The 13,029-nt window shown below is 45.4% G+C and overlaps 1 protein-coding gene across 2 annotated transcripts; it reads left to right on the top strand.

The window, feature by feature from the left end:
• Positions 1–1,368: 1,368 nt before the first annotated feature.
• Positions 1,369–11,476, top strand: LYPD6B (LY6/PLAUR domain containing 6B). Of its 2 annotated transcripts, XM_009088234.4 has the most exons (6): positions 1,369–1,649; positions 1,738–1,832; positions 2,910–3,055; positions 4,099–4,197; positions 6,252–6,382; positions 7,642–11,476. In XM_009088234.4, exons 3-6 carry the CDS (start codon positions 2,941–2,943, stop codon positions 7,822–7,824), a joined length of 528 nt encoding a protein of 175 aa, XP_009086482.1. In that variant the 5' UTR covers positions 1,369–1,649; positions 1,738–1,832; positions 2,910–2,940; the 3' UTR covers positions 7,825–11,476. The 2 variants fall into 2 exon arrangements, with proteins under 2 accessions (XP_009086482.1, XP_018766793.1); XM_018911248.3 differs by lacking the exon at positions 4,099–4,197.
• The last annotated feature ends 1,553 nt before the right edge of the window (positions 11,477–13,029 follow it).

The following is a 13,029-nucleotide window of genomic DNA, read 5'->3' as shown; positions in this document are numbered from 1 at the left end:
CTGCTAATCCTCCACCGAGCCTGCCAGCAAAAACAGGCTGGAATTTTTCTGGGATGCTGCTTCCCACTTTTCCATCCCACCCTGCATGTCCCAGACCTCTGGAATATTTGAATTCCTTCAGCCACTGCACTCCTGGTGGTTTTCTTGAGCTGGGTTTTGGTCAAAGGGGTTTTTAGAGCAGCCAGCCCTTCCCTTTTGGGTCGTGTTCCCTCCCCCAGGAAAGCTGGAGCTCCCTGCTTGCTCCTGTTTATATAAAGTTAATCTTCCATGTTGTGACATCCCCCCCACCCCTCATTAATGAGAGCTCCTAATTGGGCCTAATGAAACATTTAATCACTCTGCTAGATAATATTATCTGCCAGCTCGACAGAGGTAAGGTTTGGGGAAGAAAATAAGCTTTTGGAAGGTCCTGGGGGAGAGGTGAAAGCCGTTTTTGGGCCAATATTTCCTTGTTTGCCTGTTTGTGGTGCAGCTGTGTAACCAAGCCACGGCAAACAGCATCCATAATTTATTGGCCTGCCTGGCAAACAGGGACACCTCTGACTGCAGCAGGTTGGGAGCTCGATTTACTGAGCCCTGCCCCCAGCCAGAGTCACCTTTTTTGTGTTTATATTCCCTCAGATTTTCCATTTGGCACGAGGGAAAGCCAGAGGAGCCTCGGGGAGGGAGCAGGGGGGAGCAGCAAACTGGCCCGAGTGGAATTGTGCCTTTTCTTCTGCCCAGGTGCTTCAGATCCCGTTACAGCCCAGAAAGGCAGAGTTTCCTCGAGCCAGCAGCAAACACAGGGCAAGGAGAGAAGCCTTGGAAATGCTGGGGTGATTCAATTCCCTCCCTTCCTGCAGAGTGAAATGGGAATCATTTACAAACGCTCGAAATGTGCTGTAATTTTGGGAAGTTCTTGATCAAACTGGGTTGTTTGAGCTGTTCCAAGGATATAATCAGGATATTCCAAGGATTTAAATGTCCCAGGCCAGGTTGGAAGGGCTTGGAGCATGCTGAAGGTGTGGAAGTGGAAGGGAAGTGGAACTAGGTGAGCTTTAAATTCCCTTCCACCCCAGACCATCCTGGAATTCCAGGATAAACAGTTGTTTGCAAGGGCTCCAGGAAGGAGAGCGAGGACTTGAGGCACAGAAGAGACTCCTCTCCTCTGGTCACCAGCATCCCTCGGGCATTTTTAAGGTTTGGAGCCCTCTTGGAGTCAGGAAATCTGCACCCTGATGGTGCAGGCGCACGAGGATGAGGTGATGGGGATCAGGAACGTGGCTCTGGAGATTGCAGCCTTGGAATTACCTGGAATTCCAGGAGTTGGGTCAGCTCCACACGCTGGGAGGACCAGTTTGTTCACCAGCCTCTCACTGGTTTGTGTTCACTCCCTCAGGTTTCCCTTGCTGCCGACCTGTGCTGCTGTTTTGGGCAGAATCCTGGGGAAAGTTGGGGAATCTGTGGAATGGGAATGTTCACTGCTGTGGTCCCACCCAGGCCACCCCCTCAGTTGTGGTTTTCCTGGAGGAAACTTCACTTTTTGTCTTCTATTTGTCTTTTATGGCCCTGGACTGTCCCAGGAAGGAGGGAATCTCAATTTCTGCATTGCCACAGCGCTCAGGGAGAGCCACATTGTGTAGCTCAAGTGCTTCTGCAAATATTTCATTGTAAAATCCTGATTTTTACCTAAATCTAATGCTAGTTTGTGTCTTGAAAACGGAATTTTGATGATCTCTTGCTGTTTGTTCTCCACAGATTCTTCTGCCTAATCCTTCTGATCCTGGGCTGCAGCCAGAGGAAATCTGGACCATCCTATGGAAAAGAGAGTTGGAAGTGCACAGGGAGCAGAGGTGGGCTGGGACTTTGGGATATCTCCTGAAATATATCCACAAAGCCAAGGTTTGATTGAGCAGATCTCAGGCAGTGTGGTTAAATTCACAGTAAAATTCAGAATTCCTGACATTCTGCTGTTTGCTTGGCTGGCAAAAGCATCTCCACTGGAAAAGGAAAAACCCCAACCAATCCAAAAAAACTCAAGGAAAAGAGGGAAATTCCTGGAATTTCCTGCTGAGCACCATTTCCAGCCTGGCCAGGCTGTGCCTAGAAGTTTGGAGGGAATGCCTTTGGCTCTGGTTTGGCAGGAGCCTCCACTCCAGCTTGTTTGTCCTGCTGGGAATTTGCATGGGAGGAGCGAGGTTGTGGTTTGTAATATCTGAACCAGGCTCCAGGGTCGCTGGGATTTGCCACAATTCCCTGGTTTTGTCTGGAGGTGTGGGAGTCTGAACACCAACCTGAGCAAAATGTTCAGTTCTTCTCTCTGAAGCCTTGGCAGAGCAGCCGGGGGGGCCCCAAATAAATTTTTGGGTGTTTGCATCTCATCCCTGTGAACTTTCCACCCTGCCCTTGTCCAAAACGTCTGTGCCACCTTCCTCGGCGTTCCCTTGGGATGCACTTCAAAGGAAATAAATTGAGTTTACACTTACAAATTTTAATGGTGTGACAGTGCCAAGTGCACTTAAAATTCAGGTGATGCAGCTTGAGTGAAGTGAAATTTGTTTATCTCGGGTGAGGGGTTGGTTGTTGGTGTTGAAATTGAGATTTCTCTGCGTTTGGTGCTGTTTGTCCCACGCTGTCTCAAGCTGGATCTCAAGGTCCTCAATCCTGCTGGTTTTTGAGGAATTTTCAGGGCTCAGGAGGACAAATAGGTGAAAGGAATAAGCTTGAGTTTATTGTGCAAGTCCCAGCCCTCGGTGAGGGGTTCTGGCCAGCAGAAGGCACCACCAGCTCAGCTTTGCTCCGCTCGCCGGCGCTCCCGGCTGCATCCCCACGCTCCCGGCAGGATTGGGCAGCAAATCCATCATCCCACAGCCCAGATCCTCACCGTTCCCACTGAGCAGTGCCCACCATGTGTTCCCTTGCTGTTGCAGGCCTGAGGGCTGGGGCTCTCCCTGTGCAGCGATGGGCGCGGTGCGGCGCGCGCTGGCCGCAGCCCTCCTCCCGCTCCTCATCCTCTCGGGACCTTGGGCTGCAGCTGAGAACATCAACTTCTACAACATCAGGCCTCCACCAGACCGTGAGTGGCTTTCTTTTTGTGGAATTCTGGCCTTTTCTGTATTTTCTACCTCAAAACTGTCATTTTTGCCCCCTCCTACCCAAGTTCTTTGCGTTTCAGCTGTTTGGTCTCCACAGGAGCTTTAAAACAAAGATTCTCCTTCTCACCCCACAGCGCTTTGCCCTTCATGTTTGACAAGCTGAATAAATGGAAATAAATCAAATCCTCGCCAAATTAAAGAGTGCACAAGGACTTTGGCACTTTAAGGGCTTTTTTGTATTGTTTTCTGTCTCCCTGCCGAGGAAACGATTTCCTTGTAAATAATCCAGAGCAGGTGGTTCTGCTCTTTTATCTTGCTGGGGGTTTTGTAAGGGGAGGAATAGGTGTTGCTGCATGCAATTAATTCACTCTGAAGGTAATTAAAAACGCCGTGGGACCTGTGAGGCCAGTTGGCACTAATGGCATCATTTATTTATTTATTTATTTATTTATTTATTTATTTATTTTTTGCCTCTTATCTGGCATCACCAGTGTTCCATCCCTTCATTTGCATTACCTGCACGGTTAGAGCAGCCAGGATATAACAGCTGGAATTAATAAAAGTGAAATACCTGCCCCTAATGAACCCTGCACCTTCCAAGAATCCACTGAAATGATGGAAATGAGGTTTTAAAAGAGCTTTTGTTTAAAGGATCCGACTTCTCCTTCCGAGTGGGAGATCAAGATCTGGGAATGCAGTTTTTCCATCAAAGGAAAATGTAGATTTATGTTTGCTCCACGAGGAGGGAGATAAACTCTTCCCTCTTCCCTGCTTTCCTCAGCACTGCCTCAGTTTTGGGTTATGAGAGTGAAAACACGAGGAGATATTTCGAGTTCAAGCCCAGAGAGAAAAGAAAAATCTTTCTGCAAAGCTCGTTTTATTTGTCTAGCAGTGAAAAGATGTAAACATCTATAATTTATTCCTGTAAACACCTGCCTGCACAAGCACGACTTGGAACATTTTGGTTTTTTTCTCAGTGCTTCCCACCTGGCTGTATTCTAATGCCTTTTTAACCCTTTCCAAGCCACCCCATTCCCAAACAGTTTCAAGTGCTTCACCTGTGACAACGCCGTGGACAACTACGACTGCAACCGCTGGGCTGAGGACAGGTGGTGTCCTGCAAGTGAGTACGGCTGGACCAGGAACATCCTGATCCTGATCCCCACTGAAACACTGGGACAGTTAAACACTGGGACAGTTAAACCTTTCCCTCCCTCCCCCTTGGAGAAGTCTGGCTCAGGCATGGCGTTGGTGACATCCAGGTTTTGTTGTTGGGAATGCTGAGCCAGGAATTTTCTGCTGGCGTGACAGTTTTGGCCATTCCAGAGTGTAAAGTGACAGGGAAAAGTTATTTATCTCCATCTCTGTCTGTTTTATATAATATATACCAAAATATTGATATACAGGCATTTAAAATAGGGATAGTATTTTATTATTAAATTCAATACTAATATTGAATTTAATACTAATATTTAATATAGCATTTTTAAAAATAATTGCAATATTTTATAATACATCAGTGTTAATTACCTATTATTAACATATTATTATAAATATAATATAACATAACTAACATAATAATATAACATAATATAACACAATAAATCATATCATATCATATCATATCGTATAAATATATATTTCCCTGTGTATATATAGATAATGATGTGCCTCCCAAGAGTTAATTTTAATCTTGTTTAAAACATCTGAAGAATTTCCTCTGTAGCTTTATTCTCTTCAGAGTGTAAAGCAACAGTGAAAAATTATTTATTTCCATCTCCCAGTTTTATATAACAACAAAAAAAATTAATATTCGAGCAGATTTTTAATAATACATCCATATTAATTCCCTCTGTCTGTTTCTCTGTGTATGTTCACATCATTTTGTGCTTCCCAGGAGTTAATTTAAAGATGTTGTTTAAATAAACCTGAAGAGTTTCCTCTGTAGCTTTATTCCCTTCCCTTTGGATGCCATCCCAAAATTTCCTGTTCTTGGGGAGCAGCAGGACCTGCCTGACTGGGGCTCCCACCCGTGCTGGGGAGGAGAGAGCTCAGAAGGATGGAAATGGTTCCTCATTTTTCACCCGGTGACGGGAACGGTGGGAAAGGGGAAGAGGCAGAGCAGAGGAATGAGGAAACCAGCCTGAAACCAAGCAGGAACCTGCTGCTGAAAGAGGAGAGAAACAAAAATACACGGGGGGATGATGCTGCTAATTAGGAATTCCAATCAAAGCAGCCCTGCTGGGGGTTGGGAGGGTCAGCTCAGTTTCACAGGAGTTAATTTCTTGCCAAATGCTCTTTTCATCGAGCAGCAGGTGATTCTGTAGGGGCATTTTCTGGGATGGTTTCCTGAGCTGTGTGTGGGTGTGAGAGGCTGTTCTGAGGGATCACTGATGGCAGCCAAATTCCAGATTCCTTTAATGATGCCAGTCAAACTCCAGAATTGCTTTTAATGATGGCAGCCAAACTCCAGATTCCTTTAATGATGGCAAACTCCAGGTTCCTTTAATGATGGCAGTCCAACTCCAGATTCCTTTAATGATGGCAAACTCCAGATTCCTTTAATGATGGCAGCCAAACTCCAGATTCCTTTAATGATGGCAAACTCCAGATTCCTTTAATGATGGCAAACTCCAGATTCCTTTAATGATGGCAGCCAAACTCCATGTTCCTTTAGTGATGGCACTCAAACTCCAGATTCCTTTAATGATGGAAGCCAAACTCCAGAATTGCTTTTAATGTTGGCAAACTCCAGATTCCTTTAATAGCGCCAGTCCAACTCCAGATTCCTTTTAGTGATGGCAGTCAAACTCCAGAATTGCTTTTAATGATGGCAGCCAGACTCCAGAATTCCTTTAATGATGGCAAACTCCAGATTCCTTTAATGATGGCAGCCAAACTCCAGATTCCTTTATTGATGGCAGCCAAACTCCAAAATTCCTTTTAGTGATGGCAAACTCCAGATTCCTTTAATGATGGCAGCCAAACTCCAGATTCCTTTAATGATGGCAGCCAAACTCCAGAATTGCTTTTAGTGATGGCAAACTCCAGAATTGCTTTTAGTGATGGCAAACTCCAAAATTGCTTTTAGTGATGGCAAACTCCAAAATTGCTTTTAGTGATGGCAAACTCCAGAATTGCTTTTAGTGATGGCAAACTCCAGAATTCCTTTTGCAGGCACCCGGTACTGCCTGACCGCTCACCTGTTCACGGCACGCGGGGAGAGCACCTCGGTCACCAAGAGATGTGCCACGGGCGAGGAGTGTCACCTGGTGGGCTGCCACCGCAGCGGGGACAGCGGCCACACGGTCAGTGCTGGCTGCCTGCTCCTGCTCTGCTCCTGCTCTGCTCATGCTCTGCTCATGCTCAACTCATGCTCTGCTCATGCTGTACTCCTGCTCTGCGCTGCCTGCCTGTGTCCTGCTCGTATTCTACTCCTGCTCTACTCCTGCTCTGCTTTGCCCTGCTCGTGTTCTATTCATACTCTGTTCCTCCTCTGCTCTGCTCTACTCCTGCCCTATTCATGTCCTACTCCTGCTCTACTCCTGCCCTGCTCCTGCTCTGCTCTCATCTGCTCTGCCCTGCTCCTGCCCTGCTCCTGGGGCTGGAGGTGGCCATTCCAGGGCTGGTTTTTCCAGGAGAATGTGCCAGGAGCTGCTCTGCACTGGGAACAATGGGATTTCTGCATGCTCTGCACTGGGAGCAATGGGATTTCTGCATGCTCTGCACTGGGAGCAATGGGATTTCTGCATGCTCTGCACTGGGAGCAATGGGATTTCTGCATGCTCTGCACTGGGAGCAGTGGGATTTCTGCATGCTCTGCACTGGGAGCAATGGGATTTCTGCATGCTCTGCACTGGGAGCAATGGGATTTCTGCATGCTCTGCACTGGGAACAGTGGGATTTCTGCATGCTCTGCACTGGGAGCAGTGGGATTTCTGCATGCTCTGCACTGGGAGCAGTGGGATTTCTGCATGCTCTGCACTGGGAGCAATGGGATTTCTGCATGCTCTGCACTGGGAGCAGTGGGATTTCTGCATGCTCTGCACTGGGAGCAGTGGGATTTCTGCATGCTCTGCACTGGGAGCAATGGGATTTCTGCATGCTCTGCACTGGGAGCAATGGGATTTTTGCATGCTCTGCACCGAACACAGAACCTCGAGGGGAAAGCTGAGTGGGAACAAAGTTTTTAGAGTCAGAAGTTTTTCAGCTTGAAAAAAGCTGAAACCTGAAAGGTTGCAGAGCAGATTTAGAGTTGAGGTGTTGGAAGCTCTGTTTTCTGCAGTGCCAGTGTGGCTCTGTGACATCCCACCTCCTCCTGGGGACACACCTGGGGATGAGGACTCCAGGAAAAACCTGCACTCCTGATCTGGAGAATTGATTCATGGATAAATTGGAATTTAGGATGATTTTTAGCATACCTGCTCCCCCTTCTGCCCTGGCCAGGATGGGTCTGTTGAGCTCAGCTTTGCGAACCTAATGGCGCATTTCTCCCTTAAAACCGCCGTGAATTAACTCCCTTGCATTAATTACCGTGGGTTAATGACCCTTTTGTCCCTTTTGGCAGGAGTGTGTTTCCTGCTGCGAAGGCATGATCTGCAACGTGGAGATCCCCACCAACGCCACCAACGCGGTGTTGGCCGTGCTGCAGGCGCGCAGGACGGCCGCGGGCAGCCGCGCCCTGCCCCGCCCGGCGACACTGCTGGCACTGCTGGCACTGCTGGCACTGGTGACACTGGCACTGTCCTGACGGAGCTGCTGGGACAGCCCCCGGGCCGGGAGCCTGCAGGGTCTCCAAGGAGAAGTGGCTGATGTTCCCTGATCCCGGCAAATTGATGGGAAGGCGCATCCGGCTCTCCCTGGGTGTTTAGTGGGAATCCTCCCCGTCAGTACCCCACAGAAACCCCCCAGTGAGGAGGACTCAAGTTTAATCCCCCGTTTTCTGAGGAAAATGAACATTTTTTTTGGATTCTGGGACAGAGCTGTGACAATCACAACCAAAAGGAGCTCTGGGTGGGTGATGTGGAAAGGTGGGAACTGGATTTAAACCTTTAATGTGCATAAACAGCTCAGAGTTTCTTACCAGGGTGTGTTTGAGCTTGTCTTGGTTCCATAGAGAGCACCTCTGGTTTTCATAGGGAACAAACATGAGGTTGGGTTTTTTCCTGCTTGATCAGAGCTCTTATTTCTGCTGGCAGTTATACAAAAATAATTCTTTTCTTTCTATAAAATGCCTCACCCTCCTCCTGTTTTGAAGCTGTTGGAAATGTAGAATTCCTAAAAATGCTGTTGGAGCACCCAGAGCAGAATTCCTGATCTTGCCAAGCAAAGGGATTGTTTCCTTGCAATTGAGTGTCCCCTCAGAATATCACAAAAATATGATTTTTGTGTTATTGGGATATTACCACTTCCAAATCACAGCTATGGTTAAGGAGCTTCATTGTCCTAAAAATTCCAGGTGGGCTCTTGGAATAAATAAGAAGGGAATTCTGCTGTGTTCTCTCTTGGTTTGCACAGGTTTTTTTCCAGGATTTTTATTGCCTGATGGATGTTTTCAGGCAGGATGGATCACTTAAACTGCCTCAAAAAAGAGATTTGGAGCTGTTCCCTGAAGAATTCGAGTAGCTCAAATTTGGCTTCCTTCACACCAACATTGCCTTAATTATTTGCTGGTTTGTGTCACTAATTGTATTCAGTTGTAAAAAATACTTTGAAGTATTTCCAAGCTTGTTGACATTCCCAGATTTCCTCCACAATGTTCTTAGAATGCAGAAAGGTGTCTGAATTCAGTCTGTGGCTCCTGGACGGGCGATTGTGCAGCGACAAAATTTGGATGGAAAAGATTTTACCTTGGTGAAGGAGAACAGTTCTGGATGTCTGAGTCAAGGTTTTCCAGGATCTGGATTCCCATGGATCTCTCATCCCTCAAGATCTGGATTCTCTCTTTCCATATCTGGGTTCTGTGCCATCCAAGAGGGCTGGAATTCTGCTCTGGAGCCAGGCTGGGAGAGCTGGGAATGTTCCCCTGGAGAAGGGAAGGATCCAGGGAGATCTCAGAGCCCCTGGCAGGGCCTGAAGGGGCTCCAGGAGAGGACAAGGGATGGAGGGACAGGACACAGGGAATGGCTTCCACGGGGAAAGGGGAGATTGGAGTGGGATATTGGGAAGGAATTCCTGGCTGGGAAGGTGGGGAGGGGCTGGGCTGGAATTCCAAGAGCAGCTGTGCCCTGGATCCCTGGCAGTGTCCAATGTGAGGTTGGATGGGGCTTGGAGCAGCCTTGTTCAGGCTGCCCCGGAGCAGGGGCTGGGCAGAGTCCCAGAATAAAGCAGGGATTGATTCAAGGATCTCCTCCATGGATCCACCTGGGGCAGCACCAGAGCCCAGCCAGGGCTGCCCCCAAGATGACCCAAAATGGCCCCAAAATGCACCAGCGCTCCCGGGGTCTCTCCCTGGGATCAGCTCTGCTCCATTCCCACCTTGCAGTTCATTGTCCCAGCCCAGCTTTAGCCCAGGCACTCCCACCCTGCTTGTTTTTCTCTCTCCAGCCCACGGGGTTTGTGCTCCTGGCCTGGGATTTGGCTCATTTGTCCTTGGTGCCCAGCTGGAGCAGGAATTGTTTTGTCTCCCTGCTCTGGGCACAGAGCTCAGCAGCGCTGGATGGGAAGCTCAGAGCTGCACAGAGCCTGGAACACAGAAAAGCTGAACCTGAGGCAGCAGGGGGACAGTGGGAAGTGTCCCTGGGTGATCTGGGTGGGCTTTGAGGTCCTTCCCAACCCAAACCATTCCAGGATTCCCTGATGGTTCCATAATTCCCTTCATCCTTCTGCTCCATGAAGGATCTTTCCAGGTGAAATAATTTTTTTTTCTGGTGGACAAACCATTCCAGGTTTCTCTCTGCTCCGCAGGGAATTCCTTAGTCAGGTGGAAGTTGGCTCCCACAGTTTGGGTCATTGGATTTTTCCTGCACAAATTGCTCCTAAATTCAATTTCTGGGAATAATTCTTGCAATCCCAACGAGGCCTCCAGGAGCTCTGTGCTCTGGTAGGAGTTGCTGCCAATAATCTGCAATAATCTCAATTTGCATTAATTTTTATAGTGGAAATGCCATTCCAGAGCTTTTGGGAATGGCAGGGAGCCCCTAAAGAACTGCTGCAGCAATGAAAAATGACATTTCAGGAGGGAAAATCTGTGGGTTTTTTTTTTTTTTTCCTTGGATGAATGATTTATTTTTCCCCCCTGACTGGAAAGTGAAGAAATTCTGAAATGAAGATTTTAATCCTCATGAAATGCCTCTGCTTTTGGGAAAGGATGGTTTGGGATAAACCCCAAAAATCACCTGAAGGTTCAAGGGTGCCACCTGGGCACGGGAAGGGATTTGATCTTGGATTTTATGTTTTAAAATCAGAATTTTAGAATGCCAAGAGTGGGGGATGTTGATGGTGAGTTGTGATGGTTTGGATGCACCAATCCCTTTGGTTTTGCCAATCCTGGGATTATTTTTAATGGGGAATTCAATATGCAAATGCTCTTAATGCCAAGCACAAAGAGGCACCTGCTGGATGAAATATGGAATTTAAGAGGGAATTCCGGTTTTTCCCTTTGCTTCATCTCTTTTTATGGAAAACCCTGCTTGGATTTGATGGTAAATGCTGATTTTGTAGGAAAAACCTGCTGAGAAAAGAGTCTTAAAATTCACTGTATTTTTAGCAGGATTAATGGCTGTGCAGAAATCCGACCTTAATTTATGGCAGAGGTTTTATATGAAATATTTTCAGGTATCAGAATTTTCAGATCTCTGTCTGAAGAACTTAAAAAAGTATTATTTGATTTGATAAAACCAATTTTCGGTGGTGTCCTTGTCTCAGTTTGGGTTCAGATGTTGTAATTTAAATTACAGATGTTGTAGTTTAAATATATTCATCTTTTCATTTGATAAACCCAATTTTCAGTGATGTCTTTGTCTCAGTTCAGGTTCACAGATGTTGTAATTTAAATATATTCATTTTTCTTTTGATAAACCCAATTTTCAGTCACGCCTTTATCTCAGTTTGGATTCACAGATGTAGTAATTTAAATATATTCAATTTTTCATTGCCTAAATCCACCCCAAAACTTTGGGAATGCTGTTTCTGTAAATCCATAAATCTTTGAACCTGAAAATAATTCAGAAGTAATGGCAAATCCACCCTTTTGTGCAGTTAAATGTATTTTTTATGATATATAGATGTGTGTAAGATGATTTTTATTTCCTTTGCACTGGCCAGCCTATAGAAGGTTTATTTTTAAAACTTAACTCCAGATAAATTCTTCATTATTCAGTGTTTGGATGTTTTCTTATTGCTGTGTAACTGCTTTAAATCTTCTCCAGAGATGGCACTTTTAATAAAAAAATATTCAAATATTTTCTGGTGGGGAACGTTTCTGGTGACAAATGTTGCTCAGTGAAATCTTAATTTAAATTAAATTCTGCCCTGACTCCAGCATAATTTAAATTCCATCTTCTCTGCTGCATTCCAGGATTATTTGGGGGAATATTTACCCTCCCTTTTTGAGGATAATTTATCCTCTTAGAGACCCTCAGTGCCCAGGGATACATAAGAAGCTTGAAGGAATATTAATTTTATTTGCTTTTTTAAAAATTTCTGATTGCTGAAATCATGGCTGAAAGAATTTTAATTGTAGTTTTGTGGTGTTGTAATGAAAATAAGAAGAAATCTGATTTATTCTGCTGTTGGCATCGAGGAGAGGCAGAAAAAGCAGCTGCAGGTTGGGGGGAGAGAGGGGGAAAACAAAAGAAAAAATATATTGAATATTCTTTTTTTTTTTAATATTTAAAAGGGAAATTCTTTAAGGCTTTAAAGTTCACCTCAGAAAGTTCTTTTGGGGTAATTTGTCCCAATTTCAGTGTGAGTTGTTGGGGACTTTTGAGTTTTGTGAGGGGAGTTGCAATCTTTGTCTGGGTGCAGGAATTCCCAGGGCTCAGCTCAGTGACAGACACCCAGCTCAGGATTGATTTATTCCTTCTGGAGTTTGCTCCTTTCTGGGTGCAGGAGTTGATGGCTCAGTTCAGGATTTATTTATTTATTTATTTATTTATTTATTTATTTATTTATTTATTTATTCATTCATTCCTTTCTGGAACCCTGCTCAGGGTTGATTTATTTATTTATTCCTTCTGGAGTTTTTGCTCCTTTCTGTGTGCAGGATTTGAGGGCTCAGCTCAGTGACAGACACCCTGCTCAAGGTTGATTTATTTATTTATTCCTTCTGGAATAAATAATAAATAAATTTCTGTGTGCAGGATTTGAGGGCTCAGCTCAGGATTTATCTATCTATCTATTTATTTATTTATTCCTTTCTGGAGCTGGCTCCTTTCTGGATGCAGGAATTCCCAGGGCTGAGCTCAGTGACAGACACCCTGCTCAGAGTTGATTTATTTATTTATTCCTCTGGAGTTTGCTCCTTTCTGGATGCAGGATTTGATGGCTCAGCTCATGATTTATTTATTGATTTATTTATTCCTTCTGGAGTTTGCTCCTTTCTGTGTGCAGGATTTGAAGGCTCAGCTCAGTGACAGACACCCAGCTCAGGGTTGATTTATTTATTTATTCCTTCTGGAACTGGCTCCTTTCTGGGGAAGGATTTTTGAAGCTCAGCTGAGTGACAGAGACACCCTGCTCAGGATTGTTTTATTTATTTATTGATTTATTCCTTCTGGAATTTGTTCCTTTCTGTGTGCAGGATTTGATGGCTCAGCTCAGGATTTATCTATCTATTTATTTATTTATTCCTTTCTGGAGCTGGCTCCTTTCTGGGTGCAGGATTTGATGGCTCAGCTCAGTGACAGCCACCCACCTCAGGATTTATCTATTTATTTATTTATTTATTTACTTACTTACTTATTTATTTATTTGTTCATTCATTCCTTTCTGGAACCCTGCTCAGGGTTGATTT

Source organism: Serinus canaria, chromosome 7, assembly GCF_022539315.1.
Source record: "Serinus canaria isolate serCan28SL12 chromosome 7, serCan2020, whole genome shotgun sequence".
NCBI classification, from domain to species: Eukaryota; Metazoa; Chordata; class Aves; order Passeriformes; family Fringillidae; genus Serinus; species Serinus canaria.
This window is presented reverse-complemented; position numbering and strand designations above follow the sequence as displayed.

Coding starts and splice junctions, on each gene's coding strand:
- LYPD6B (XM_009088234.4), top strand. CDS start 2,941: ATGGGCGCGGTGCGGCGCGCGCTGGCCGCAGCCCTCCTCCCGCTCCTC. Junction 4,198..6,251: donor GGACAGGTGGTGTCCTGCAA/GTGAGTACGGCT, acceptor TTCCTTTTGCAG/GCACCCGGTACTGCCTGACC. Junction 6,383..7,641: donor GCGGGGACAGCGGCCACACG/GTCAGTGCTGGC, acceptor CCCTTTTGGCAG/GAGTGTGTTTCCTGCTGCGA.